This window comes from Leucoraja erinacea, chromosome 2, assembly GCF_028641065.1.
Source record: "Leucoraja erinacea ecotype New England chromosome 2, Leri_hhj_1, whole genome shotgun sequence".
Classification (NCBI taxonomy): domain Eukaryota; kingdom Metazoa; phylum Chordata; class Chondrichthyes; order Rajiformes; family Rajidae; genus Leucoraja; species Leucoraja erinaceus.
This window is the reverse complement of record NC_073378.1, coordinates 118,242,251-118,268,332: the sequence shown is the minus strand read 5'-3', so window position 1 is coordinate 118,268,332 and position 26,082 is coordinate 118,242,251. Positions and strand designations below refer to the sequence as shown.

Here is a 26,082-nt window from a genome sequence, read left to right as displayed (position 1 = left end):
CTTTGCCTCCACTGCCTTCTGTGGCAAAGAATTCCACAGATTCACCACCCACTGACTAAAGAAATTCCTCCTCATCTCCTTCCTAAAAGAATGTATTTTAATACTGAGGTTATGACCTCTAGTCCTAGGCTCTTCCACTAATGGAAACATCTTCTCTACATCCATTCTATCCAAGCCTTTCATTATTTTGGACGTTTCAATAGGCCCAGTGTCGTCAAACGCTAATTATATGTTAACCCACTCATTCCCGGGATCATTCTTGTAAACCTCCTCTGGACCCTCTCCAGAGCCAGCCCATCCTTCCTCAGGTATGGTGCACAAAATTGCTCACAACATTCCACATGTGGCCTCATCGGCGCCTTATAGAGCCTCAGCATTACATCCCTGTTTTGTTTACAAAATAATGGGGACGAATTTCAAGAAAAATGTGGAATGGACCATTGATAGCTGATGGGAAGGTGACAACGAGGCAACCAATCTGTAAAATGTAATCAGGAGGACAGTGAATCTGAATTGTCTATTCGCCAAAGCCTTGTGTAAAACTCTAAATCACGTTGCAACTCAAGAAATCATATTGCACAGGGAAGTGCAGTTGGTGGGTTCGCTATCAGTGAACATTCTGCCCATGAACCGGGTATAAAATGCTCTAGAACGCCAGTGTTCACCATGCCTCAGCTCATGCTTCTCTGAAATCATTGTGTGCTGGGTTTGGTTTATGACGTTTGGAGATTGGATTACCTCGCTGTCCAGTGACCACAGTCAGAGGATTTTTTTAAACTCCCCTCCCCATCCCCACACTGACCTTTCTGTCCTGGGCCGCCTCCACTGTCAGAGTGAGGCCACATGTAAATTGGAGGAACATCACCTCATATTTTGCTTGGGCAACTTACGAGCCAGCAGTATGATAATGATTCCTCTAAATTCAAAGAAGCCTTTTATTCCCTCTCTCTCTGTCCTGCTAGTTTCACTGTTCGTATCTCTTCGTTATCACCTCATCCAAAGCCAACAATAGACCATTGTGGGCTCCACCTTTCCTTAAGCCATCGGTGCTGCCTCTGAACCTTTTCATACCTCTAATTTCCCTCTCCCCTGACTGAGTCTGAAGAAGGATCTCGACCTGAAACATCACCTAATCCTTTTCTCCAGAGGTGTTGCCTGTCCCGCTGAGTTACTCTAACATTTTGTGTCTATCTTCAGTGTAAACCAGCATTTGCAGTTCCTTCCTACTCAGAGGATTTCTGTGGGTTTTTTTCAAAAACTACAAAAATTATAAGATCGCATGGGGTTAAATAGCCTTAAACATGTAGGCATAGCATCTGTTTCTGACCACTTAATTTCTCCAAAACACTTTAACCTTGCTCTCTGGCATTTAATCAATGCTGCCTTCTAGCTTCACAGATCACTTTGCTCCCTCCTGACATCTCTTCCTTTCCCTGCTTAAAACATCTGACTTTCTCCCACTTCTGATGAAGTTGATTGATTGAAAGCGTGGAAACAGGGACTTTGGTCCCACCAAGTCCATGCCAACTATTGATCGCCTGTTCACGCTAATTCTACATTATCCTACATTCATACCTGCTCCCTACATGCTAGGGGTAATTTACAGAGGGCTATTTAAGCTACAAACCCATACAAATGTTACCTCCATGATGCCCTCTTCAGAGGCTGCGTGACCTATTGAGTATCACCAGCTTTCATTTAGGTACACTCAAAGAATTATCCCACCCTGGTCATTCATTTTCTGTCTGCTCCAGTCGGCAGAAGGTACAGCTTCCTCACCTCTGTTATCAGGCTTCTGAACAGTCCATGCATAAGCTAGGGTACTGTCCAACTGACCTCAACCCTATTGTGGACTTGGTCTGTGGAACTGATGCACTGCAGGGCTGCATGGTATTACTCAGTAATTATTTTGAAATCTGCATAATTAATTGTCAATTATTAGCCCTGTGCAAACATATATAAATGTTATTTTGGAAAACACATCCATTGGACTAATCTCCACCTTTCTTGCTCTGATAACTATTTTGTGTGGTTTTAGTTGTATGCTGCACTATTTCAATAGAAGCACACAAATGCATAAAAATCGACCATTCTGCCCAGTATAGTAAATCCATCTATTCGATTTCCCCTAGTCTTCCTTTCATCTTCTCTTCTCTTGGGTGTCCATCCAATTCCTTATGAAAGCCCTGACTGATCATGTGGCATTGTGTCCGTTTCCACTCTGTGGACACACAGTGACTTCCAGACTGTATCGACCCTCTCTCAAACCCTCTGCACTCTTTTGTCCACAACTTTAAATGTATCTTTCCTGGTTGTTTCCTAATCCACTAATGTTTAGTTTAGCTGAAGGTACACAAAAAAGCTGGAGAAACTCAGCGGGTGCAGCAGCATCTATGGAGCGAAGGAAATAGGTAACGTTTCGGGCCGAAACCCTTCTTCAGACTGATTGGGGGCGGGGGTGGGCGGGGACAAGAAAGGAAAAAGGAGGAGTAGCCAGAAGGCTGGGGGATGGGAGGAGACAGCAGGGGGACTGAGGAAGGGGAGGAGACAGCAAGGACTAACAAAATTGGGAGAATTCGATGTTCATGCCCCCAGGATGCAGACTCCCCAAACGGAATATGAGGTGCTGTTCCTCCAATATCCGGTGCTGCTCGCTGTGGCCATGGAGGAGACCCAGGACAGAGAGGTCGGAGACGGAGTGGGAGGGGGAGTTGAAGTGCTGAGCCACCGGGAGGTCAGCTTGGTTATTGCGGACCGAGCGGAGGTGTTCGGCGAAACGATCGCCCAACCTCCGCTTGGTCTCACCGATATAGATCTGCTGACATCTAGAGCAGGGGACGCAATAGATGAGGTTGGAAAAGATGCAGGTAAACCTCTGTCGCACCTGGAACGATTGCTTGGGTCCTTGAACGGAGTCAAGGTTAGTTAGTTTAGTTAGTTTAGCTGAGTTTAGTTTAGAGGCACAGCATAGAAACATCCCCTTTGACCAACCAGGTCCTTGCCCAACAATGATCGCCCCATGTATTAGTTCTAACCTGCATGTCTTTGGAATGTAGAAGGGAACCAGAACACCCAGAGAAAAGCAGGCAAGGTGAACGTGCAAACTCCGTACAGGCAGCACCCTTGGTCAGGATTGAGCCTGGGACTCGGGCACTGTGAGGCAGCAGCGTTAGTGCTTCACCACTGTGCCACCCTTCCATTTTATTTATGCCCTCTAAACCATTGAGTCCAACAGAATATCAGGCTTTGTCTATTGGGATATTTATACTGCAGCAGTGGCACTTCTTCTGCCTTAGATTTTTCTCTAAGGCCCATCAGTTATCGGTGGTTGCCCTGGGCACAATCTGATGGGTTTCCGAGGCCTCATCAGAGAACGGTTAGGAAATATGGTTTAATCGGGAAAAGGGCAGCACAGTGGCGCAGCGGTAGAATTCCTGCCTTAGAGCACCAGAGACCCGTGTTCGATCGTGACAACAGGTGCTGTTTGTACGGAGTTTGTACGTTCTCCCTGTGACCATATGGGTTTTCCCTGGGTGCTCCAGTTTCCCCCCCACACTCCAAAGACGTGCAGGTTTATCGGTTAATTGGCTTCTGTAAATTGTCTCTAGTGTTTTGCATAGTGCTGTTGATGGCCTGTTGGCCTGGACTCAGTTGGCCAAAGGGCTGCATTTCTAAAGTCCTTCCATAAATCAGCAGACTTTTATAGAAGCACAACAACTTCTGAATGGCTTCTCAATGCATCTCAACCTTTATACATCAGAATGTTTAAATTCAAATCCATAACATTATTTGAATCAACAATCTCTAGATTACCCGTCAGTTAGGCTAATCAGTGCTCTTCCATATCCCATATGAATTTATAGTTTCATATTTAATTAATGTCTAAAAGTCCTGTCCCACTGTGCGAGTTCACCCAAGAGTTCTCCCGAGTTAAAAAAAAATCATACTCGTGGTAAGCACGGAGAATGAATGTAGCGGGTACGTCGGAGCTCGGGACGTCTCTTAGCGCTAACGACAGGTACTCGGGGAAACGTGGTAACTCGTGAAGCTTTTTCAACATGATGAAAAATGTCCACGAGTAAAATATACTCGGGATGTAAAAATGTGATACTTTTTAACACGTAATTATACCGTAGTAGCTCGTGAGTTTACCGTAGTGGGACCTGGTGGCCTATATCACTATTGTATGTTCATGATGGAAAGAAGAACACTCAGTATATTCATTACCTTTGAATTGTAGTTTTATGTAATACTCCCATAATTTCTAAGTTCCATTTCACAATATCTATCAGACATACAGAATGTTGCAAGGTAATATTTTGCCAGAACTCAGTTGTATCTTTCTATCTCAATAAATATCACAAAATATGCAATTGTTTCAGCCACATTATGACAAAATATAGAATGTAGGTTATTTGTAATCAGTCACCCCATCCCAGAAACACCTTAAAGAACTTAAATTTGTTTTACTAATTTACGAGCATGTACCATACATAGTTCATTGATCCATATCCAGCATAATGTTGTGATAATTGCATAAAAGGTATTATTGGCTAAGAAATTTGGTGTGGAATGATTTTTTTTAAACTCGGGAGAGCTCTTGGGTAAACTCGCACAGTGGGACAGGGTTTTAAGTCTCTCACTTTGCTATTTTACAATTCAAGAGTAATATATTTTTGGCAAGTTTTCAAACCCATGGATTGACTTCTTGCTGAGCAATTCCTCTTTTGCCTTGGGATTAATTGTTATTCTTCTTAAGCATTTAGGATAGAATCTCATTTGTGCATGGAAATATGTAACTGTTAATGAACCCTTCCGTAGAGATCCCAAGATCGTCAAGCCATTGTTTAAGCCTCCTCTTTTTCAAAGAACTACATGGATCAGAGCTCATTTGCCACATTAGCTTTTCCCCAAATATAATCCTTGTGTTCACATTACTTTCCATGAAGTGCACCCAAGCTTTTTGCAGCAAATCCTATTGGTAGCAGCTTCTCATTCGAACATACACTGGCACAGTGGCACAGTGGTAGAGTTGCAGAGACCCGGGTTCGACCTTGACTATGTCTGCTGTCTGTACAGAGTTTGCATGTTCTCCCCGTGACTGCGTTGGGTTCCTCCGGGTGATCTGGTTTCTACCCACATTCGAAAGGCGTGCAGATTTGTAGGTTAATTGACTTCTGTAAATTGTTTCTATTGTGGGAAGTAACCAGTACTGTATATGGGTGATTGCTGGATGGCGCAGACTCAGTGGGCCTAAACGTCAGTTTCCATGCTGTATCTAAACTAAAATTAAAAATAAACATTCTTGGGGCGGGTGGTAACTATGGAATTCTTAATCAATGTTCATCTTACATTAATGGTCCTCGTTTAGCTTAGTTTACTTTCTCCCACGTACACGGAGCTATAGTGAAATGCCTGTTCTGCACGGTTTCCTACCAAATCATACTATACATGAGTATAATAGATCCTCTTCTGGAACAGCATGCAGAGAATTGCCATGTTCTGAAGCCATCTTGCGATTCTCAACTCTCTCAAAAGTCCGATCTTGGCCCAGGGTCATAAGATTTATTCCAGCACCAAGTAGGATTAAATCAATATTCCATTTGAACATTTTTGTTCAGGTTTGATACTCTACAGTTTACTTTTACAGCGGCTTGGCATTCGCTGCTTAAACGCATAGATTAGTTTAGTTTAGAGATACAGCGCGGAAACAGGCTCTTCAGCCCACCGAGTCTGCACCGACTAGCAATCCCCGCACATAAACACTGTCCTACACACACTAGAGTCAACTTACCCTTGTACCAAGCCAATTAACCTACAAACCTATACATCTTTAGAGTGTGGGAGGAAACCAAAGATCTCGGAGAAAACTCATGTGGTCACAGTGAGAACATACAAAGTCCATACAGACATCACCCGTAGTCAGGATTGAACAATGGTCTTTGGTGCTGCCCATTGTTTCCCTTCATTGCTTCCCTTCCAAGGGTGGTGATCAGCTATAAAGTTTGCTCGGAGTTACAGTGATTTGTCACACCATTCAGAGCTTTACATTCTTTCTTCTCTCCCACCACTCTCGCCAACATTACCTCCCCTTATGGACTCCCCCTTCATTTTCTCTACCGCCATCCTTTCAAAACTCTTCACGATCTTGGAGGCTGCGCCCAACCTTCAGTCTTGTGTTCTCTGGAGAACAAATACCCAGCGTGTTAAATCTTTCCTGATAATTGAAACCTCTCGGTTTTGCTTTCATCGTTGCACATCTTTTTTTGTAACCCCTCAGATGCCTCCATTTTGATATGTGAAATGAATTCCACATATATTATTAGTATTCAAGTGGGTGAAAGGTTTCCACAAGCAGATGGGAATTTAGATCTGATGTTACATTTGTGATGTTAATGGTGCAATGTGATGCTACATTAAATCAGGCAATCTCTTACTGATAGACAGAGCCAGCTTGAAGGGCTGAATGGTCTCTCCCTGTGCCCAATACATGGTCATTATTCTACAGAGGACTCTACAGATGAGATCCATCCTCTGAATCAAAGTTTAGAAAACTGCAGACGCTATAAATCTAAAATGAAAGCATAAAATACTTGAAACACTTCAGATCTATCTGTGGAAAGAGAAACAGAGTTAATGTTTTAGGTAAAATATCCTTCAGCAAAACTGGTGAAGAAAGAAAATGTTAATTTAAGTTGTAGAGAGGATGTGGAAGAATTGGATAGAATAAAGGGAATATCTCTGATTTGGCGTCAATGTTACTATGTGGATAAACTGCAGATTATATCATCCAGTCGGTCCTTTACAGCCTCAGTTTATCCTGTCAGCAATTGCCCGATACAACCCTGCCCCACTCTCTTTGCAGCATTAAACTAACTTTCTTTCCCAGTTCTGACAACGGGCCTTTGACCTGAAATGTTCTCTTTGCACAGATGCTGCCTGGCTTGTTGAGTGTTTCTAGCTATTTTGGTATGTTCTTAACTTCATCTTTTAGTTTGCAAATATTGAACCTCGTTGCTACTTGTCACAATTTTAACCGTTCATTGTCTTGCATCAACTGCTTCAGCTGGAAATTTGTTTCCATTGATTAATGGGAGCAACCTAGAGACTGAGTCATTTAAAACCCTCTGTCATCCATTCCACACTGAAGGAAAGCTGCCAGAGAGGCAATTCATAATTTTTACACGTTCACCTATTGTTACATTCTTTTACTATTTTTTTTATTACTGGACATATAATGGCTGAATTGCCAAGAAGTTCCACAGCAAAGACTGTGTCACATCCTCACCCAGCTCCCATTCCACAGTTCCCTGTCTCATGCCTGCACATGCCCGGTTAAGTAACTTTAGAATTTAGCAATACAGCATGGAAACAGGCCCTTCGGCCCACTGAGCCCACACTGACCAGCGATCACCCCGTACGCCAACACTATCCTACACACTGGGGACATTTTACAATATCTGAAACCAAATAACTTACAAACCTGTGCGGCTTTAGAGTGTGGGAAGAAATCGGAGCTCCCGGAATAAAAAAAACATGCGGACACAGAGAGAAGGTACAAACTCTGTACAGGCAGCACCCATAGTCAGGATCGAACCCGGCTCTCTGGACCAAGAAGGCAGCAACTGTACTGCATCACCACTGTGCAGGTGACATTGAATGACTGGAAAATTCATGCAAACAGATTGAAAGTCAAAACGTTGAAACCAGTCGTCAAATTGATGTAAGTGAGAATAAGAAAAATATCTAATTAAAATAATTTGAAAAATTGTTTAAAAATTGATCTTGACACCGGCATTTACCAACCTGTCACCAGTTCTACTGCAAGCCACACTTTCAGATCAAGCGTTTAGAAACAAGCAGTGTGTTTTCCTTTTAAGTTGGGAACTAATATTGACAAGCTGCTAATAGGCATATACACAGGACTGGAACTGCTTAGCCTACTTGGCTGATTACCACTGCTCTGCTGTGGAACACTAGATTCTGTGGAACTCCCAACATGCAGCTTGGTAAAGAAGAAAAAAAGCCATTAATTTCTCCTTATTGTAATCTAGATCAGAGTGAGACGTACACAGTTCCTTTCAGGGTAGAATAACTGCTATTAGCAGCGCTGGTAAGATTATTCCACTGAAGCCGCGTACTTAATTACATAGAATACTGCATAAATTGTCAAGTGCAAAGAATAATTTTGATAAATTAAAATACTAATTAAATAGGCCTTTGCAAAATTTTGAGAACATTATAGGGTTCAGCTCTTCCAGCTTATTTGCATATCCTTCATCTGGGGAGGTTTTATTTTAAAAAGACCTTTTTTTTTTGTTCATGGGCATCATTCATGAAAGATTTGCAGACAATAATTTGGTTGAAGCTTTAGTAACGTGCTGTTTCTACCTACTATCCTTCATCTCTCCCCATTCCTTGCCTCTCTAATTGTCTGTTTTAAAAGGACCATGTGATTAATTAGCAGACGAGGTCTAATATGTATCAGACAATCAACTCCATTTTAATTACGTGCAGCAAAATGCATTAAGTTTAGAAACTGTCCGTCTTATTTATGGTGTGTTTGCATAATTCTGGGCATTAAAGGAAGCGGCGTTTGATTTAAATCTCGGCGTTCCCAAGTGCATGGTGTTGTTGCCTCTTTACTAACACTGGTGTTTTCAGAATTGAGTGAATTCCTGGTTGTGAAATGTAAACGAGGAAACTTCTAAATGCAGATTTGCCCTGCAGAGGACTGAGGCTGCCCTGTCCAATTTGGTGGAGGTGCACAAGACCATGGCAAGTTTAGTCAGGATAATTAGGGTAATTAGGGCGAGGCCAGTCTGGCTAGCAGGTAGTTCAAGGACCAGACAGGCATAAGTTCAAAGATTTGGGTGGGTGGGGAACACAGAGGCATTGTGAGGATTTTAAAATTATATAGGGTAAGCGTGCTTAAGATTGCAGGTGAGGGACCATGGAAAGAGAAACAGTCAATGAGCGCAAAAGAGAATTGAATAGACATTTTGAGGGAAAACAATTGACAGAAATACAGGGAAAGAGCAGTGGAATAAATCTGAATGGAATGTGGATCAAAGAGCCGCAATGGACTCAACACAGCTGTGACCTTCATGGTGCTGTATATTTTATAAATATTTATGTCCTTGCATTAAATTTCCTTCCCTGCAATATTAACAATTATTGCGATGTCATAAGAATCCTGATATCTGATTCAATAACGTCCATTGAAAGATCACACAATATTTCTAAATTAAGAAGTGTCTTTCATCTCCTGTGCTTTCATCCTTCAACTGTGTCATTCCTAATGGATTTGCTTAGAGGACATAACATTGGTCCACAGCATTCATTCGCCCTCTTGTCTCCACATTGAACACCGGATCTGCTTCATGCACCAAAAAAAGCAAATGGCAGCAGAGGAAGAATTCTCATTGCGTGGTTCTCCATCCAGTATCTCACTCTAGACATGACCCGGTCCTCTGAAGGAGGTGCAAGTGAACCTCTGCTTAACCTGAAAGGACTGTCGGGGCCCCTGGACAAAGTCAAGGGTGGAGGTGTATGGACAGGTGTAGCATCTTCTGAGGGGAAGGTGCCTGGGAAAGGGGTAGGAAGGGATGTTAACCAGAGAGAACAGTCTCTGCGGAAGGCGGAAAGGGGTGGAGATGAGAAAATGTGGCTAGTGGTGGGATCCCGTTGGAGGTGGTGTAAATTTCAGATGATTATGTGTCATTTGCATTGTATGTGATGGCTGATATTTTATTTTATCCAGCATCTGCAGTTCTTTCTTAAATATTTTATTTTGTGTCTATACCTATCTGAGCTGGGCCCCAAGTAAAGCCAGATTAAGGGTACAGCTTTATCTTAAAATTGCCTCCTACATGATGATCCCAGAGAGCGGTGAATCTGTGGAACTCTCTGCCACAGAAGGTAGTTGAGGCCAGTTCATTGGCTATATTTAAGAGGGAGTTAGATGTGGCCCTTGTGGCTAAAGGGATCAGGGGGTATGGAGAGAAGGCAGGGATGGGATACTGAGTTGGATGATCAGCCATGATCATATTGAATGGCGGTGCTGGCTCGAAGGGCCGAATGGCCTACTCCTGCACCTATTTTCTATGCTTCTATGTTTCTATGCCAAGTTAAACTAATCCTTCTGTCTGCACCTGGTCAATATCCTTCCTTACCCTGCAAACCCATGTGCTGCCTCAAAGCCTCTTAGATCTCACTATCATTTCTGCTTCTACCACCACTGCTGGCACACTGTTCGATGCCCCCACCACTCTCTGTGTAAAAAAAATAACAAGAACCGCACAGAGTGACCAGAACTCCGCACAAATTGACCAGTTCCACCCACAATCAACCAAATCTGCCCACACATCCACATGAACTGTCCACAATCAGCAGGATTTGCACACAAATCGACCGGCACTCCACACATATCAACCTGTTCTGCACACAAATGGATCAGACCTGCTCACAATCGACTAGAACTGCATACAAATTGTCCGGACCTGCACACAATGATCAAATTGGTACACAATACTTATAATAATAATAATAACACATATAGAGCACTTTTCATAGCTGCACAAAAATGGACATCAGATCTGCTCGCAAGTTTGACTAAAAATAACAACAAAAGAAATAGTAGGAAAAGCAAATAAAGAAACATCAAAAATTGACAAACAGAAGCAAAGCCTGCATGGTCAAAAGCCAGGGATCAAATCGTTTTTAACACTGGATTTGAAGATGGACTTAGTTTAGCGACACAGCATCACAATAGGCCCCTCAGCCCGTCGAGTTCAGGTTCAGATTCAGATTCTGTCGTAACAGAAAATCTTCTTTGACGTGGCTCAACATACAGACAGGACAATGTACTGATAAGCAGTCAGATTTTGCGAGGAGTGTGGGAGGACAGCAAAGAAGCGTTAAAACGACAGGATAAAAGTTGTGGATACGTGTAAAGGACCCAGGGAGTCTGGGATATTAAGGTTTTATGGAGGTATGAATGAGTTTTTGTGGCTGGGACTCATTGATTTCTTTGATCCTACTTTCTGAGGATTTACACACAAGAGTTTTTTTTGCAGAGGCTAAGATGTCTTTGGGTGGGAGGACAGAGAAGAATCATGCCAGGACCCGGGAGTCTGGGTATTGGGAGACACACACGATCTCTTGCCAGGAGTGAAGAGGGATTTTAAAGAGGTGTAAATAATCATGAAAGGATTAGATTGGGTAGACACACACGATCTCTTGCCCAGAGTAGGGGAATAAAGGACCAGATGATGTAGGTATAAGATGAAGGAGGAAAGATTTAATGGGAACCTGAGGGGCAATATTCTCATACAAAGGGTGGTGGGTGTGTGGAACGAGCTGCTGGAAGAGGTTGTTGAGACAGGTGCTAATGCAATGTTTAAGACACATTGAGACAGGTACATGGATAGGACAGCTTTAGAGGTATATATATAGGCCAAACGCAGGCAGGTGGGATTAGTGTAGATGTGACATGTTGGTTGGTTTGGGCAAGTTGGATTGAAGGCTTTGTTTCCACACTCTATGACTCTATGTTGGTACATAATGGACTGAGCAGCTGTTGCCTTAATCCACGGTCGCTGTCTGTGGACCCCACAGCAACTGGGGCACCAGCTCAAGGACAGGACCCAGGCGGTACAGGCCTCTCCCAGTATTAGAGTTTGGCTGCTCCCCCAGGATGGCTTCGACAGCCAGTAAGTCCCAGACTGACTAGCTGCCACTGAAATTAAACGTAGGGAGGTGTTAAAAAAAAATAAAATGCTTAAGATTACAGTCAGAACCTTTTTCCCCAGGATGGATAAATAGAATATCAGAGGGCATATCTTGAAGGTGAGAGGGGCATACTTTAAAGGAAGTATGCGGGGAAACTTTTTGACAGAGTGGTGAGTTCCTGGAATTCGCGGCCAGGGCTAGTGGTTTAGGCAGATATCATAACGGCATTTTCGATAGGCGTATTGATATGCAGGGAATGGAGGGATATGGATTTTGTGTAGGTGGATATGAGTTTGCCTTGGCATCAAGATCGGCACAGACAATGTGTGGTTCTTGTGCTGTATTGTTCTATGTTCTAGGAAATAACATGCAACAAAAACACTTAAATACAATGAAATGCATTTAAACTAACTGAATTGCATAAACTACAGCAATCTATGAGAGGGGTGGCATGGTGGCACAGCGGTAGAGTTGCTGCCTTTCAGCGATTACTGCGCCAGAGATCCAGACTACGGGTGCTGTCTGTAAGGGGTTTGTACGTTCTCCCTGTGGCCGCTTGGGATTTCTCGGAGAGCTTCGATTTCCTCCCACGCTCCAAAGACATACAGGTTTGTAGGCTAATTGGCTTGGTTTAAATGTTATTTGTCCCAAGTGTGTGTGGGATAGTGTTAGTGTGCGGAAATCACTGGTCGGTGCCGACTCGGTGGGCCGAAGTGCCTGTTTCTGTGCTGTATCTTTAAACTAAACTAAACCTCATCCCCAGTCATGTGTTCTTATTGATTTGTGCCTAAATCAGGCCTGAACTAGCACAGCCCATGTTGGCAGATTTCCCAGTCGGGGGTGTTCACTGCCCTATGGGGCACCACTGGGAGTCCACAGGTGCCCTCAGCAGAGCCAGAGATGCTTCTGCCACCTTAAGACGACTCCCGCCTTCATCTATGGATTCAGCTGTATTACTGGAGTCTGACAATGTTGAAGTGTGCTCCAAAGCATCTAGGTTTTCTTTCTGATATCCTTTTTTTATTTTTTATTTTATTTTTATTAGAAGTACGGTAAATTACAATAATACACAACACATATATCTTAATACATTTTTTCTACCGCTTCATTTTTTTTTGAGCTTTAAGAAAAAGATAGAAGTAAAGAAAGTAAAGAAAGTGCGCAAGAGTCGTGAAGTGCAAGAGTGTTGGGAAAAGAAAGCCCCTTAGAAAAGAAGTTAGAGAAGGAAGTAAAGTGAGAAAGTAGACCCTAGAAAAGAAAGAAAAAGAAAATAGGAACAATCGCTCTATTATAACATTAAACTCCGCAGAAAGGGGACTACCAACCAAGTCTGTTTTTGTTGTTTTACCTCCCATTACCAGGTCCTGATACCATTTATTTATTTATTTATTTTTAAAAATTACTATTGCACCTCATACTTGTAATAGGTCCAGAAACATAGACCACGTCTTTTGGAATTGGTCTGCTTTACCTGCTAAGAGGAATCTCATCTCTTCCAGATGTAATGTTTCAAACATATTTGATATCCACATTTTTATTGTTGGTGTGGGCGCATTTTTCCAGAATTTAAGTATAAGCTTTTTTCCCATTATTAGCCCGTAATTAAATAAATTCTTCTGAAACGCGTTTAGTTCAGGGTTACCTTCCGATATTCCATGTTGAAGTGTGCTCCAAAGCATCTAGGTTTTCTTTCTGATATCCTGACCTGAAACGTCGCCTTTTCCATTCCCTCCACAAATGCTGCCTGACCCGCTGAGTTCCTCCAGCACTTGGATTTTGCCCTGAATTCCAGCATTTACAGTTTCTTGTGACTCTATGTTTTCTCTCACTGGTTCCTATAATGGCATGACATTTTCCGCTTCCTAAAGTTCAGGATCTCAAGGTCTTTACACCGTCTACAAGCCACAAGGCAGGAGTTTGATGGAACACTGAGTGAAAAAGTTGCCCCTCAGGTTGCTATGGATGAGTGCAGCAGAACTGCATGCTGGGTGATGGCATTGTCTGACAGCAGCATTTGCTTGGCATCCCATCAGACTACTGACCTCAGCTACTTAGGCGAAGGATCCCAAATCTACAATCCCAACCACCAGGAAGGACAAGGGCAGCCGGTACATGCGAACACTGCCACCTGCTGGTTCCCATCTGAGTTGCAAGCCAAGGTACACAAAAATGCTGGAGAAACTCAGCGGGTGCAGCAGCATCTATGGAGCGAAGGAAATGGGTAACGTTTCGGGCCGAAACCCTTCTTCAGACTGATAGGGGGTGGCGGGGAGAAGGAAGGAAAAAAGTTGCAAGCCATCGTGACTTGTTCTGAATCGTCATAGAGTCATACAACACGGATACAGGCCCTTCGACCCAGCTCACCATGCCGGCCAAATTTGCCCCATCTAAGTTAATCCAATTTGCACAAATCTTTTCAATATCCCACTAAACCTTTCCTATCCATGTACTTCTCCAAGTCTTTAATATGTTGTTTTTGTACTTGGCTCAACTACCTCCTCGTGCAACTCGTTCCATATATGAAACCACCTTCTGACTGAAAATGTTGCCCTTCAGGTTGCTATCTTTAATCCTCAAATCTGTCATTTTATACTCCCCTGTAAAGAGGAAGAATTTCTCATGATCTTCATAACTATGCTTCTCATAGTTTTGTACACTTGTTCAGCCTCCTCCACTCGAAGGGTAACAAAGCCAGCCTCTCAGCACCCTCCTGATCACAGAAACGTTCCATCACAGCCCACATCCAGATGCAGCTTCTCTTGTGCAACAATGTCCTTTAGCCAGAGATGCACATCGTGCTCCAGCTGTAGTCCAATCGATTAGTGTTGTGACAGAACTGTGTTCCGTTCTTCACCTGTGGCCGAACCAATGTTTTATGAAGTTGTATCTTAACCTCCCGTGTTCTTATATTTTGTGCCTTGGTTATTAAAGGCAAATATTCTGTATCCACTTCACCGCCTTATCGACCTGAGCTGATGCTTTTGGGAATCCATGGGCACACCAAGGTTCCTCATTACTTTTTGTTATTTACCATTCATTGTGTATATCCTAAACCTTAATAGTTTTCCTAAATGTAACACCTTTTCAGGATTAAATTCCATCTACTGGGACGGAAGCTAATGGCATGTTGGCCTTCATAATGAGAGGATTTGAGTAAAGAGGTCCTTTTGCAGTTGTATAGGGCCCTGGTGAAACCACATCTGGAGTATTGTGTGCAATTTTGGTCTCCTAATTGGAGGAAGGACATCCTTGCTATTGAGGCAGTGCAGCGTAGGTTCACCAGGTTAATCCCCAGGATGACGGGACTGTCATACGAGGGAAGATTGGAAAGACTGGGCTTGCATTCACTGGAATTTGGAAGGATGAGAGGATATCTTATAGAAACGTATGAAATTATAAAAGGACTGGACAAGCTAGATGTGGGGAAAATGTTCCCAATGATGGTGGAGCCACAGTCTAAGAATAAGGGGAGACCATTTAAAATTGAGATGAGAAAAAAACTTTTTCACCCAGAGAGTTGTGAATTTGTGGAATTCTCTGCCACAGAAGGCAGAAGATGCCAATTCACTGGATGGATTTAAAAGAGAGTTAGATGTAGTTCTTGGAGCTAGCAAAATCAAGGAATATGGGGAGAAGGCAGGCACAGGTTACTGATTGTGGATGATCAGACATGAATGGCGGTGCTGGCTCGAAGGGCCAAATGGCCTCCTCCCACACCTATTTTCTATCTTTCTGTTCTATTGCCCTGTCCGTCTTGTCAACTCATCAAATCATTCTGTATCTGAAGAATACCGTACTCATTATCAACACTCTTCATATTTTGTTGTCATCTTCAAACTCATTCATTATATCTCCTACATTCATATTGATACCATTGAAGTGTGTAACACATGGGAAGAGTCCCAGCACTAATCCCGCCACTGGTCTTTAGACTTTAGAAATACAGCGAGGAAACATGCCCTTCAGCCCACCCAGTCTGTGCCGAATTATGATCACTGGTACACTAGCATTATCGGACATACCAGGGACAATTTTTACAATATTTACTGAAGCCAAAATTTACTACAAACCTGCACGTCTTCAGAGTGTGGGTGGAACCTCCCCCGCTGTGAGGCAGCAATTCTACCATTCAGCCACTGTGCTTCCCAGTTTTGGGGTCCTCATGATTCAGGGTCTGGTAGGTCATTGAACATAATTCAGTAGCTCCATTTATAACATTAAAATGTCGACTTCTATCCCGTTGCCCAAATGAGTCTGTAACACTTGGTCCCCATTGTAGCTGGTACAAACAAGCAACAGAAAGCAAGAAGCTGACTAACTATTTATCCCAAAAAGAAAGCCACTTGCAGTTCCATTACAGACCCCACATACCAGCATACACAGAGGTCAAATCAATCCACTTGGGCTATATGGCAGGAAATCTTTCCAATACTAATCCTAATTATTTTGGTCATAGGCTTCCATTCGCAAAAACAACTCTCCCCTCTCTCCCGCTGCCTGTTATCACCAAGTTAATTTCAAATCCAATTTGCCAAATTGCCCCGGATCCCACAGGCACTTCATCATTTGACTATTTCCATAAGGCGCAATCTGATAAGACCTGGATAATCTACTTCAGTGATTGATGAATTTAGCCGTACAATGGGGAAAAGCACCTGCTTACCTTTCAGACAGTGCCAAAGGATTTATTCTGTTCATCTGGGGAAGTGGAACGGAATGGAATGACTCTAGAGTGAGAGTGGTTGACATTTGCTTATTTTGCAAACAGTTTCATTTTTTTCAATAATTTCCTTGTTACCTCCTTCTCAGAAGGGGATCTGCAGGGGATTGCAGGAAGAATGGCTTCAGCCAAAGGCTGGCATTTGGAATGCACTGCCGAGAGGATGGTGGAGGCAACTACTCTGGCAGCATTGAAGTTTAGCGTAGTTTAGAACAGCGTGGAAACAGGCCCTTCAGCCCACCGAGTCCATGCTGGCCAGCGATCACCTGTACACCTAGTTCTATCCTACGTACTAGGGGCAATTTACAGAAGCTGATTGTGGAGCTGCTGCGGACTTACCTACATGGAGTAGAATGCTGGGGCGTAAACAGCGGCGTGGCGAAAACCGGCTCCAGTGGTCATCGGGCAGATCCCCCTGCAAACTCGGGGCAGCGGCGACTGGAGCCGTGTGGGTGAAGTGATCAAACGCCCCGCGGCCTTAATTCTGCGGACTAGCGCCCGCAAGGGGCTTTGACCTCGTAAAGCAGGGAAATGGCTGCAGGGGAGACCGCTTTGGTCACACTGGGCTGTGATGGATGTTTATGTGAATAGTGTGAGTGTGAGTTCAGTACTTTTCGTTTGAACCTCATTAGGTTCAAATGACAAGGTATTGTAGTATTGTATTGTAAGCTGATTAACCTACAAAGGCCAAGTGGTGAAAAAATGGGCAGAACCTGCAAACTCTGTACAGACTGGAGCCGTGGTGAAGATCAAACCCGGGTCTCTGGCGATGTAAAGCAGCAACTCTACCGCTGCGTCACTGGGCTGCCCTGAGTAGAGGCAGTACTTGAATTACCAAGGTGTAGAAGGCTTACAGGCCAAGTGGTGGAAAATGGGTTCAGTACAGATAGTTACTGGATGAGCGTCTGTGACTCAGTGGGCCAAAGGAGTTCTTTCCATGCTTGTGTTCTACAATTCTGCATGACGCTTGTGATCTGTAAGCTGGATGCTGGGTTTGCTAATCCCCCTTCAATGACTAGTCTTCCAGGTACATGGTTGACTGAAACATAGTGAGACCCTAATGCACTGTTGTAATCATTCACAACAATAGATACATGCAAGCTCTCCTTGCTTTATTTTTATTTTGTTTAGAGGTTCACACGGAATCAAGCCCTTATGCCCACTGAGACCGCAGTGACTAGCAATCCCCGCACATTAACATTATCCTACACACACACAAGGGACAATTATACCAAGTCAATTAACCTTCGAACTGGTACGTCTTTGGAGTGTGTGTGGAAACCGGAGGACCCAAAGAAAACCCACACAGGTCACAGGGCGAAGGTACAAACTCTGTCCAGACAGCACCCGTAGTCAGGATCAAACCCGTGTCTCTGGTGCTGTAAAGCGGCAACTCTACTGCTGCGCCACTGTGCCCCCCCTTGTGTTTTCGGTAAATTGCTATATGAGGTTTTAGAATTGCTCATCACCAATTGTGAAGATTTTCTTTATTTGCAATTGGCGGGTAAATTATTAAATGTAGTCATTAAAAGTATGTGCTCATGTCGTCATTTACAGTAACGCAGGACCTTTTAATCTCCCTGGTCCTATATGAGCGGGTAAAAGATTTGGTTGGTGAGCTTCATGTGAGCGGGATTGTGTTGAGGCTTGTGCATGGTGTGCTTCTCACATTGAATTACACAAAATGAACAGCACACAAGTTCAGCCCAACTGATCCTTGCTGCTGGGAATTTTCTTCTCCAAATCCCCTCTGTTGACTCTACCCGAGTACCTTTCATCTCCACGTTGCCTCACATTCCCTAACGTCGCTGATTCAAACAAATACATTTCTGCTTGCAAGTAGCCACCATGTGAATCCATCAACAAGTTGAAAGAGCAACATGAGGATCTGCAGATGCTGGAGTCAGAATGCTGCAGTAACTCAGCGGGTCAGGCAGCACCTCTGGAGAACATTGATAGGCAAATGTTTTTGGGATGGGAAAGGACCATGTTTGCAAGTCAAAAGCAGAATTTACAAGCGTTTCCAATGGAGACTGACCCCCCCAACAGTTCTGGAACCCCATGCTTCAAGTCACATTTTGTTTCAGCTCATTGTCTCCTTTCCGAAAGAAAGTCCTGTCTGAGGATCAAGCAGGTTGACGTGCCAAAAGGTCCAGGTGCTGTATGCGATGTATGTGCTGCCCATGGAACATAGGAACAGTCCCTCCGGCCCACAAAGTCTATGTCAAACATGACTCCAACTCTTATCTGCCTGCACATAATCGATATCCTAATTCCCCTAATTTCCATCTTCTTATCCAAAAGTTTCTTAAATGCTACCATCATATCTGCTTCAACCACTATCCCCAGCAGCATGTTCCAGGCACTCACCATCCTCTGTGTGGTTAAAAAAAAAAAAAAAGCTTGCCCCTCAGTTTTCTCCACAGTTTTGGTTTTGCATTCCTCTGTCCACTTGGCTCCATTTTAAGCTGTTGTTTTTCCACTTTTGATTTTTTTTCAGTGGCCAACAAAGAAAAACTGGAAAAAGAAACGGGATTAAAAATCTTACAAACTGGCGTGGGGGAGGTAAGGTGCATTTACTATTTGTTTGAACTGCCACGTTGTAAAATGACTTACTGCACACACAAGTCTTTTTACTGTAACTGTTTATTAAACTGAGACTTTACACTAGGCTGTAGCTGTCCGTGGTCATCACTGGAGCTAGAGAGCGAGCTAGAGGTGGGGACACTACAATTATACTGGAGACAATGGGGAGTGGTTAGTAGTGGGGAGGTCACTATGGTTAAGGGAACATGCACTGATCTACATCCTTCCTCTTAGAAATAAAAGCATGGCAGGTAATATACAGAGTGACCACGGCTCATACACTACACCTGATCTACACACGTGTTCGGTTTTTCTAATCTGAGTTGCTGCCAGTTTATGATGCTTTTGAACGTTTACAAGGACAATTAATTTCCAGGTATGGCTGGAGAGGATTTGTGTACATTTCCGTACATTCCTGTACATTTCTGAACCAACATTTTTTGTACTTGAGTGGGGAAGAGATTGATCCTCAGACCTGTAGAACCAGTCCCATGATATTGTATCAACTCCATATTGCACTCTGTTTATGAACATTGGAAGCGATGAGCAAGGGCGGGTGGGAAAATGAACCGAGGTATTGCCTCCAGCACCTACATGGTCAAAGATGGCCGGGGTCGGAGAGGAACGTTGGTTTGGAGGCCGATCCGTTCGAAGGCGACGGAGGAAAGGCCTGCAGGAACCTGGGGCTTGCCTGCATCGGGGGCCACTCCAGTAGACTGAGCGCGCGGATTGACCATTCATTGTAGTTTGGAAATGGTGCCCAAACATGGAGGCACCTGCATGTGTAAACATGCAAAAAGAATGTCACTGTGCAGTTGCACATGTGATGAATATAGCACCACTGAACGCGAGTCAGATCAACTTCAGTACGGAGCACAATGTCCATGTGTCACTATATCACAGATTCACCAAGGATGGTTTAATAAATCCATTGCCAAGTTATGCTGATGAAAATTGTTTTTAACTTTGCACCGTTGCAAAGTCCAATCACTAAAATGACAGACAAAATGAATGTGCTTTGCTGCACGCAAGTAGGCCATTTGTCCCGGAATTTGCTTTCCACACCACTCTCCTCCTGTCCTATCCATCTTCTCCATTACCCTGTTATACAACTTAATAAAATGGGAAACTACTTTTAACGGTCGGAATCTCTGGGGCACTCCATCCCCTTTAGCATACAAATGTTTAGTAATAGCTACCTGTAAACTGCAGAGCAAATGTAAACTCATAAACCACAAGTCTAGTCGTTCACTTGATTGATGGTGAGTGGTCCTCCTAGTGCTGTTTAATCAACATTGTTAGGTGGACAAATGCAATAGTTTGCTTGTATGATTTTAACACAGCCTCAGTAGCAGATATTGATCGGGTGATTGATTGCCTGGCCACAACAGGCTGGGTGTTCTTGTGGGAATCCTCAGGTTGCGTGTGGTATGATGTGCTGGAGATTATTTTCAGCGGGGCATGACGTCTCCTTGAAAGCATGTCGCAGGCAAGATAATGCGCGCAACTTGAACGTGCTGCCGAACGAAACAAACACAGGCCAGATGGTGCAGCTGGTAGAGCTGCTGCCCACACTCCAGTAACGGTTCAGTCCGGACCTCTGGTGCTGTCTTACTGAAGTTTGAGGATTCTCCTTGTGACTGGATGGGTTTCCACCAGATGCTCCCACATCCTAAAGACAAGTCAGTCAGTAGCTTAATTGAGGGCAGCACAGCGGCTCAGCAGTAGAGTTGCTGCCTTAGAATACTAGCGACCTGGGTTCGATCCTGACGATGGGTACTGTCTTCATGGAGTTTGTACGTTCGCCCTGTGACCGCGTGGGTATTCTCTGGGTGCTCCAGTTTGTTCCTCCCATACTCCGAAGTTGTACAGGCTCGTAGGTTAATTGGCCCCGGTAAAGATTGTAAATTGCCCCTAGTGTGTAGGACAATGCTAGTGTGCGGGGTGATTGGTGATCGGCACGGACTCAATGGGCCATAGGGCCTGTTTCTGTGCTGTGAATGTGAAGACTACAATTATTTAGCCACTGTTAAATTGCCTGGGTGTGTGAGTGAGTGCAGAATGTGGTGGAGTCCTGTGGGGAAAATAAAATGAGATTAGTGTAGGATTGGTACTCAGTGGTCATCGAGGGCCCAGAGGGACTAAAGGGACAGTTTCTGTGTTGTCTGCTTCTACGATTTCCCCGAGACTAGAGCATTACAGTTTAGTCCTGTGAAGCATTTGAACACTGAAATATTATTTCTTGCCCTGACTCCACCAGTGAGGACACCAATGTGAAATCACCAATAGCATTGGATAGACAAAAGTGCTGGAGAAACTCAGCGGGTGCAGCAGCATCTATGGAGCAAAGGAAATTGGCAACATTTCGGGCCGAAACCCTTCTTCAGACCAACAGCATTCTTTACACAGCAGCACCTGGTCCCAATGCACGTCTACGTTAGTTACCAGCAAAGCACAAGGGTGCTGGAAATGGTTCATTTGTTGGGGTAGTACAGAACCAGGGGCCACAGTTTAATAATAAGGGGTAGGTCATTTAAAACGGAGATGAGGAAACACTTTTTCACACAGAGGGTTGTGAGTCTGTGGAATTCTCTGCCTCAGAGGACGGTGGAGGCCGGTTCTCTGGATACTTTCAAGAGAGAGCTACATAGGGCTCTTAAAGATAGCAGAGTTGGGGGGATATGGGGCAAAGGCAGGAACGGGGTACTGATTGGGGATAATCAGCCATGATCACATTGAATGGCGGTGCTGGCTCGAAGGGCCAAATGGCCTACTCCTACACCTATTGTCTATTGTCTATTGTCTGTTGTCTAAAACTCAGCAGGTCAGGCAGCATCTGTGGAGGGAGTGGGCGGACGACATTTCAGGTCGGGATTCTTCTTCAGCCAGATTGTAGTAGGCGGGGAGAAAGCTGTAAAAGAGAGGTGGGGTCAGGTCAAAGCCTGGCAAGTGATAGGTGGGAACAGGTAAAGGAAGGGGGATTGGATTGGCAGATTCAACTCTACCGCTGTGCCACCGTGCCGAGATGTGTGGGGCAAGTTTTTTTTACAAAGAGGGTGGTGAGTGGCTGGAACGCACAGCCGGGGATGGTGATTGAGGCAGACACAATAGTGGCATTTAAGTGACTTTTGGATTGGCATATGGATATGCGTGAAATAGAGGGATATGGATTATTTGCAGGTGGACAAGTGGCTTGGGATCATGTTCAGCACAGACATTGTGGGCCGAAGGGCCTGTTCTTCTGCTGTAATGTTTTATGTATGTAGTCCACGCATAATGTTGGGGGCATTCGGCAGGTCAGGCAGCACCTGTGGAGAAAGAAACAGAGTGATGGTGTCTCTTTTAAGACGGCAGCATGTTTGGAGCTTGACTATATCAGACTCTGATTAAATTATTTGGGGAGATGGGGTCTCGTTAAATGGCAAACAGGTGGAAATTCTGGAGGAAGATTAACATTTCCACTTGTTAAAAGCTAAAACTATCAGTTCCTCAAGGCCGTTAAGGGTTTAGTTTAAGAAGGAACTGCAGATGTTGGGAAATTGAAGGTACACAAAAATGCTGGAGAAACTCAGCGGGTGCAGCAGCATCTATGGAGCGAAGGAAATAGGTGACGTTTCGGGCCGAAACGTCACCTATTTCCTTTGCTCCATAGATGCTGCTGCACCCGCTGAGTTTCTCCAGCATTTTTGTGTACCAAAACTTTTTAGTTTTGTTTAGTTTAGAGATACAGCTCGGAAACAGGCCCCTCAGCCCACCGAGTCCACACCAAACAGCGATCTCCGCATATTAACTCTACCCTATACACTCCTATAGAAGGAGTTTTTCCCCCAGAGGCCATTAGGACTGTAAACTCCTATCTCACCAGGGACTAACTTTACTGAACCACTCTACTGCTTTTTTTTTTAAATTGCTGTTTTTTCCCTTTTTCCTCCCGCCCACAATATTTAATATGAAAAAGAATATGTGATTCTGTTCCATTCTGTTTGTAGTTTGTTTGGTTGTTTGTTTGTTTGTCTTTTTGCACAAAATCCGCGAGCATTGCCACTTTTCATTTCACTGCACATCTCGTATGTGTATGTGAAGAAGGAGGAGCCATCTTGGGGATCAGCTGCTAACCAGCAGCCGTCCGTTTTCTTCGCTTTTTTTAAAAGTTTTTAGTAAGTCCTGTGTTTCGTCCGTTGGAGAAATGGACTTTTTAATGTGGGGGGTAGGGGGCAATTTTATTTCTAGGTCCCTACCTGGTCGGTGAGGCAGCTTTTTCTCCGGGCTGCCCGTCGACCCGTCCTCGTGGCCTACCAGCGGGCTTGGAGCGCCGATTCCTGGCGGGGACCGCCCAGCACCTCGGCCTCGGTGGCGGCGCAGCGCTGGGGCGCTGTCGCGGAGCAGAGCGGGCGATGCCTTGCCTGGGTCGCCGCGCTGGATCGATGCGCTGGAGCTCCGGTGAGCCGTGTCCGCCGTGTTCGACACCTCCGGGCTGCGGGTCTGCGGAGCGGTGCGGGCGGCGCCGATTTCAACATCGGGAGCCTGAGAGCTCCAAACCAGCGCGGCCTTGTCGGCTTCGGAAGCCGCGGTCTCCAACTAGGAAGCGGCCGTTCCAGATGGCCCAGCCGCTGAGAGGACTCTCCTGACGCCGGGGCAAGACCATCCGGTGAGAACGGCCAGGAACATCGGGCCTCCGTAGAGGCAATTGCGGAGGCCTCAATAGGCCTGACTTTGGGTGAACTTGGGATAGGGACTGGACATTGTGCCTTCCCCCACAGTGGTATCCATTGTGGGGGGATGATTTTTTGTCTGTAAGTAATCCTGTTAGTCTTTGTCCAAGATGGCTGCCGTGAAGGGAGAGTGGACGCTGGCGCGCTTTAGCTGCCGCTGCTCTCTCTTCACATTGTGTTTTTGATTTTTTGTTTTTGGACTGAATTCTGTTTTTAATTTGTGTTTCTGTGATGTCTTTATTATTTAGTTTATTCTGATTATATGTTTTTTATTCCTGTTAATTTCTGTAAGGTGTCCTTGAGATTTCTGAAAGGCGCCCAAAAATAAAATTATTATTATGATTATTATTATTAAACTTGACTTGGCTTGACTTGACTTGACTAGGTACAAGTTCACATTTGCACCAAGCCAATTAACGTACAGACAAGTACGTCTTTGGAGTGTGCAAGGAAAACGAGTGTGAGAGGAAACTCACACAGGTCACAGGGTGAACGTACAAACTCCGAACAGACAAGCGCCCGTAGTCAGGATCGAACCCGGATCTCTGGCATTGAAAGGCAGTAGCAGGACCGCTACGCCACCGTCCCGCCCTGATTTGTTGAGTCCCAGATTATTCTCTGTTAAAGTGCTCCCAGAAATAGATCCAACTTGTCAACAAAAGAAAATATTAATTTGCAGCTTCGACAAAGATTAGACACTCTGTGCTTGATTTCACTGGTTTTATTGATCACGCAGGCACATTGCAATGCTCTTTTTGAGTAATAGCTAAATAATGGCAGATGAGCATTCAGATTGTCATTGTAATTAGGTAGGTACTTCCCTGGAGCTGCACAGACTTACTGCCACAGTTAGGTATTAAATGCACTTGATATGGAAATTATAAGGATGTACAAAGTTCTTGTGATTACTTACTGGTACGCAAACAGATATAGGGTAGCACAGTGCCACAACGGTAGGTAGAGTTGATGCCTTACAGATCCTGACCTCGGGTGCTGTTTATACCGAGTTTGTGCATTCTCCCTGGGACCGTGGGGGTTTTCTCCGGGTGCTCAGGTTTTCTCCCACACTACAAAGCTGTACAGGTTTGTGTGTTAATATCTCTTGTAAATTGTCCCTAGGGTGTAGGATAAAAGTATTGTACGGGTGCTCGATGTTTCTCAGCATGGACACAGCGGGCCAAAGGGCCTGTTTCCACGCTGTATCTCTAAACTAAACAAGATGACTTGCGAAAATATTGGGTGAAGGGATGGTATTGAAAGTGAATCTGTTGCTATCAGCTGTTTCCATTTGTGGAAATGCCTTGCAAACCAACGTATCAGGAGTGGCTGAGCATCAGATGGGTACATTGGATGTGTACTTTGAAAGGAAATAAAAATGTAGTAGGATGTAGACAGAACTAATTGGATAACTCTTCAGATAAAGCTGATGCGTGTACAATGAGCTGATTAGTGCCCCCTCTCATCCTCATTGCAACCCTTTCTCTTTTCTTGATCCGCACTTTCTCGGTACCTGTACACGATATTACGCACCATGTATTTTCTCTTTTGCACTACCTGATGTACCTATGGTGTCATTATACTCAAGTATGGTATGATCTGCCTGTATAGTACATAGCACAAAATCGGTATACATGACCATAATAATCCAATGTCAACATCAACAGTGTAGGAAGGAACTGCAGATGCAAGTTTATGCCGATGACAAGCACAAAATGCAGGAGTGACTCAGCGGGTCAGGCAGCATCTCTGGAGAGAACGAACAGCTGACATTTCGGATGTGAACTTACCAGTCTGAGGAAGGGATCCGACCCGAATCGTCACCTATTCCTTTTCTCCAGAGATGCTGCCTGACCCACTGAATTACTCCAGCATTTAGTGTCTATCTCCCATAGGAACAGTGCTAGATAGATTCTACAAAGCATTTTTTTTTTTGTGCGTAAATTCTGAGATGTTCTGAAAAATAGCAGGTGATGAAATGATTTACCTTAAAGCAAAGTTTAAATGAAGAAACAAACCTTTGTGCATTTTCAACTCTCAGAATTCCAGATCAAAGCAATGTGAAAAAGGTGATTGCCCAAAGATATGACTGCCTGGTGGCACTGGATTCAGTCCAATTGCAGCATGGTATATATTGGCAGTCTGTTGCAAGGTTACAAGATTAGTATATTGAACATTGAGCTGCAGCATGTACTGTATGTGGACTGCCTGCTGTGCAGAGTGCACAAACTAAAAGGTTTCATGGCGTGAAGCTGCCTTGTTCGGCATTATTTGATCAAAAATTCACCGCACCCAGAATGAAATACAGTAACAATTTGGCACTGCAAATAGAAC

The 26,082-nt window shown here is 44.2% G+C and overlaps 1 protein-coding gene across 1 annotated transcript in view; it reads left to right on the top strand.

The window, feature by feature from the left end:
- Positions 1-26,082, top strand: part of ptprn2 (protein tyrosine phosphatase receptor type N2) — a 724,318-nt gene that overhangs the window by 479,817 nt on the left and 218,419 nt on the right. Inside the window, exon 12 of the mRNA XM_055664540.1 lies at positions 18,954-19,018. Within this exon, the coding sequence (XP_055520515.1) occupies positions 18,954-19,018 (65 nt within the window). The remainder of the gene's footprint in view (positions 1-18,953; positions 19,019-26,082) is intronic.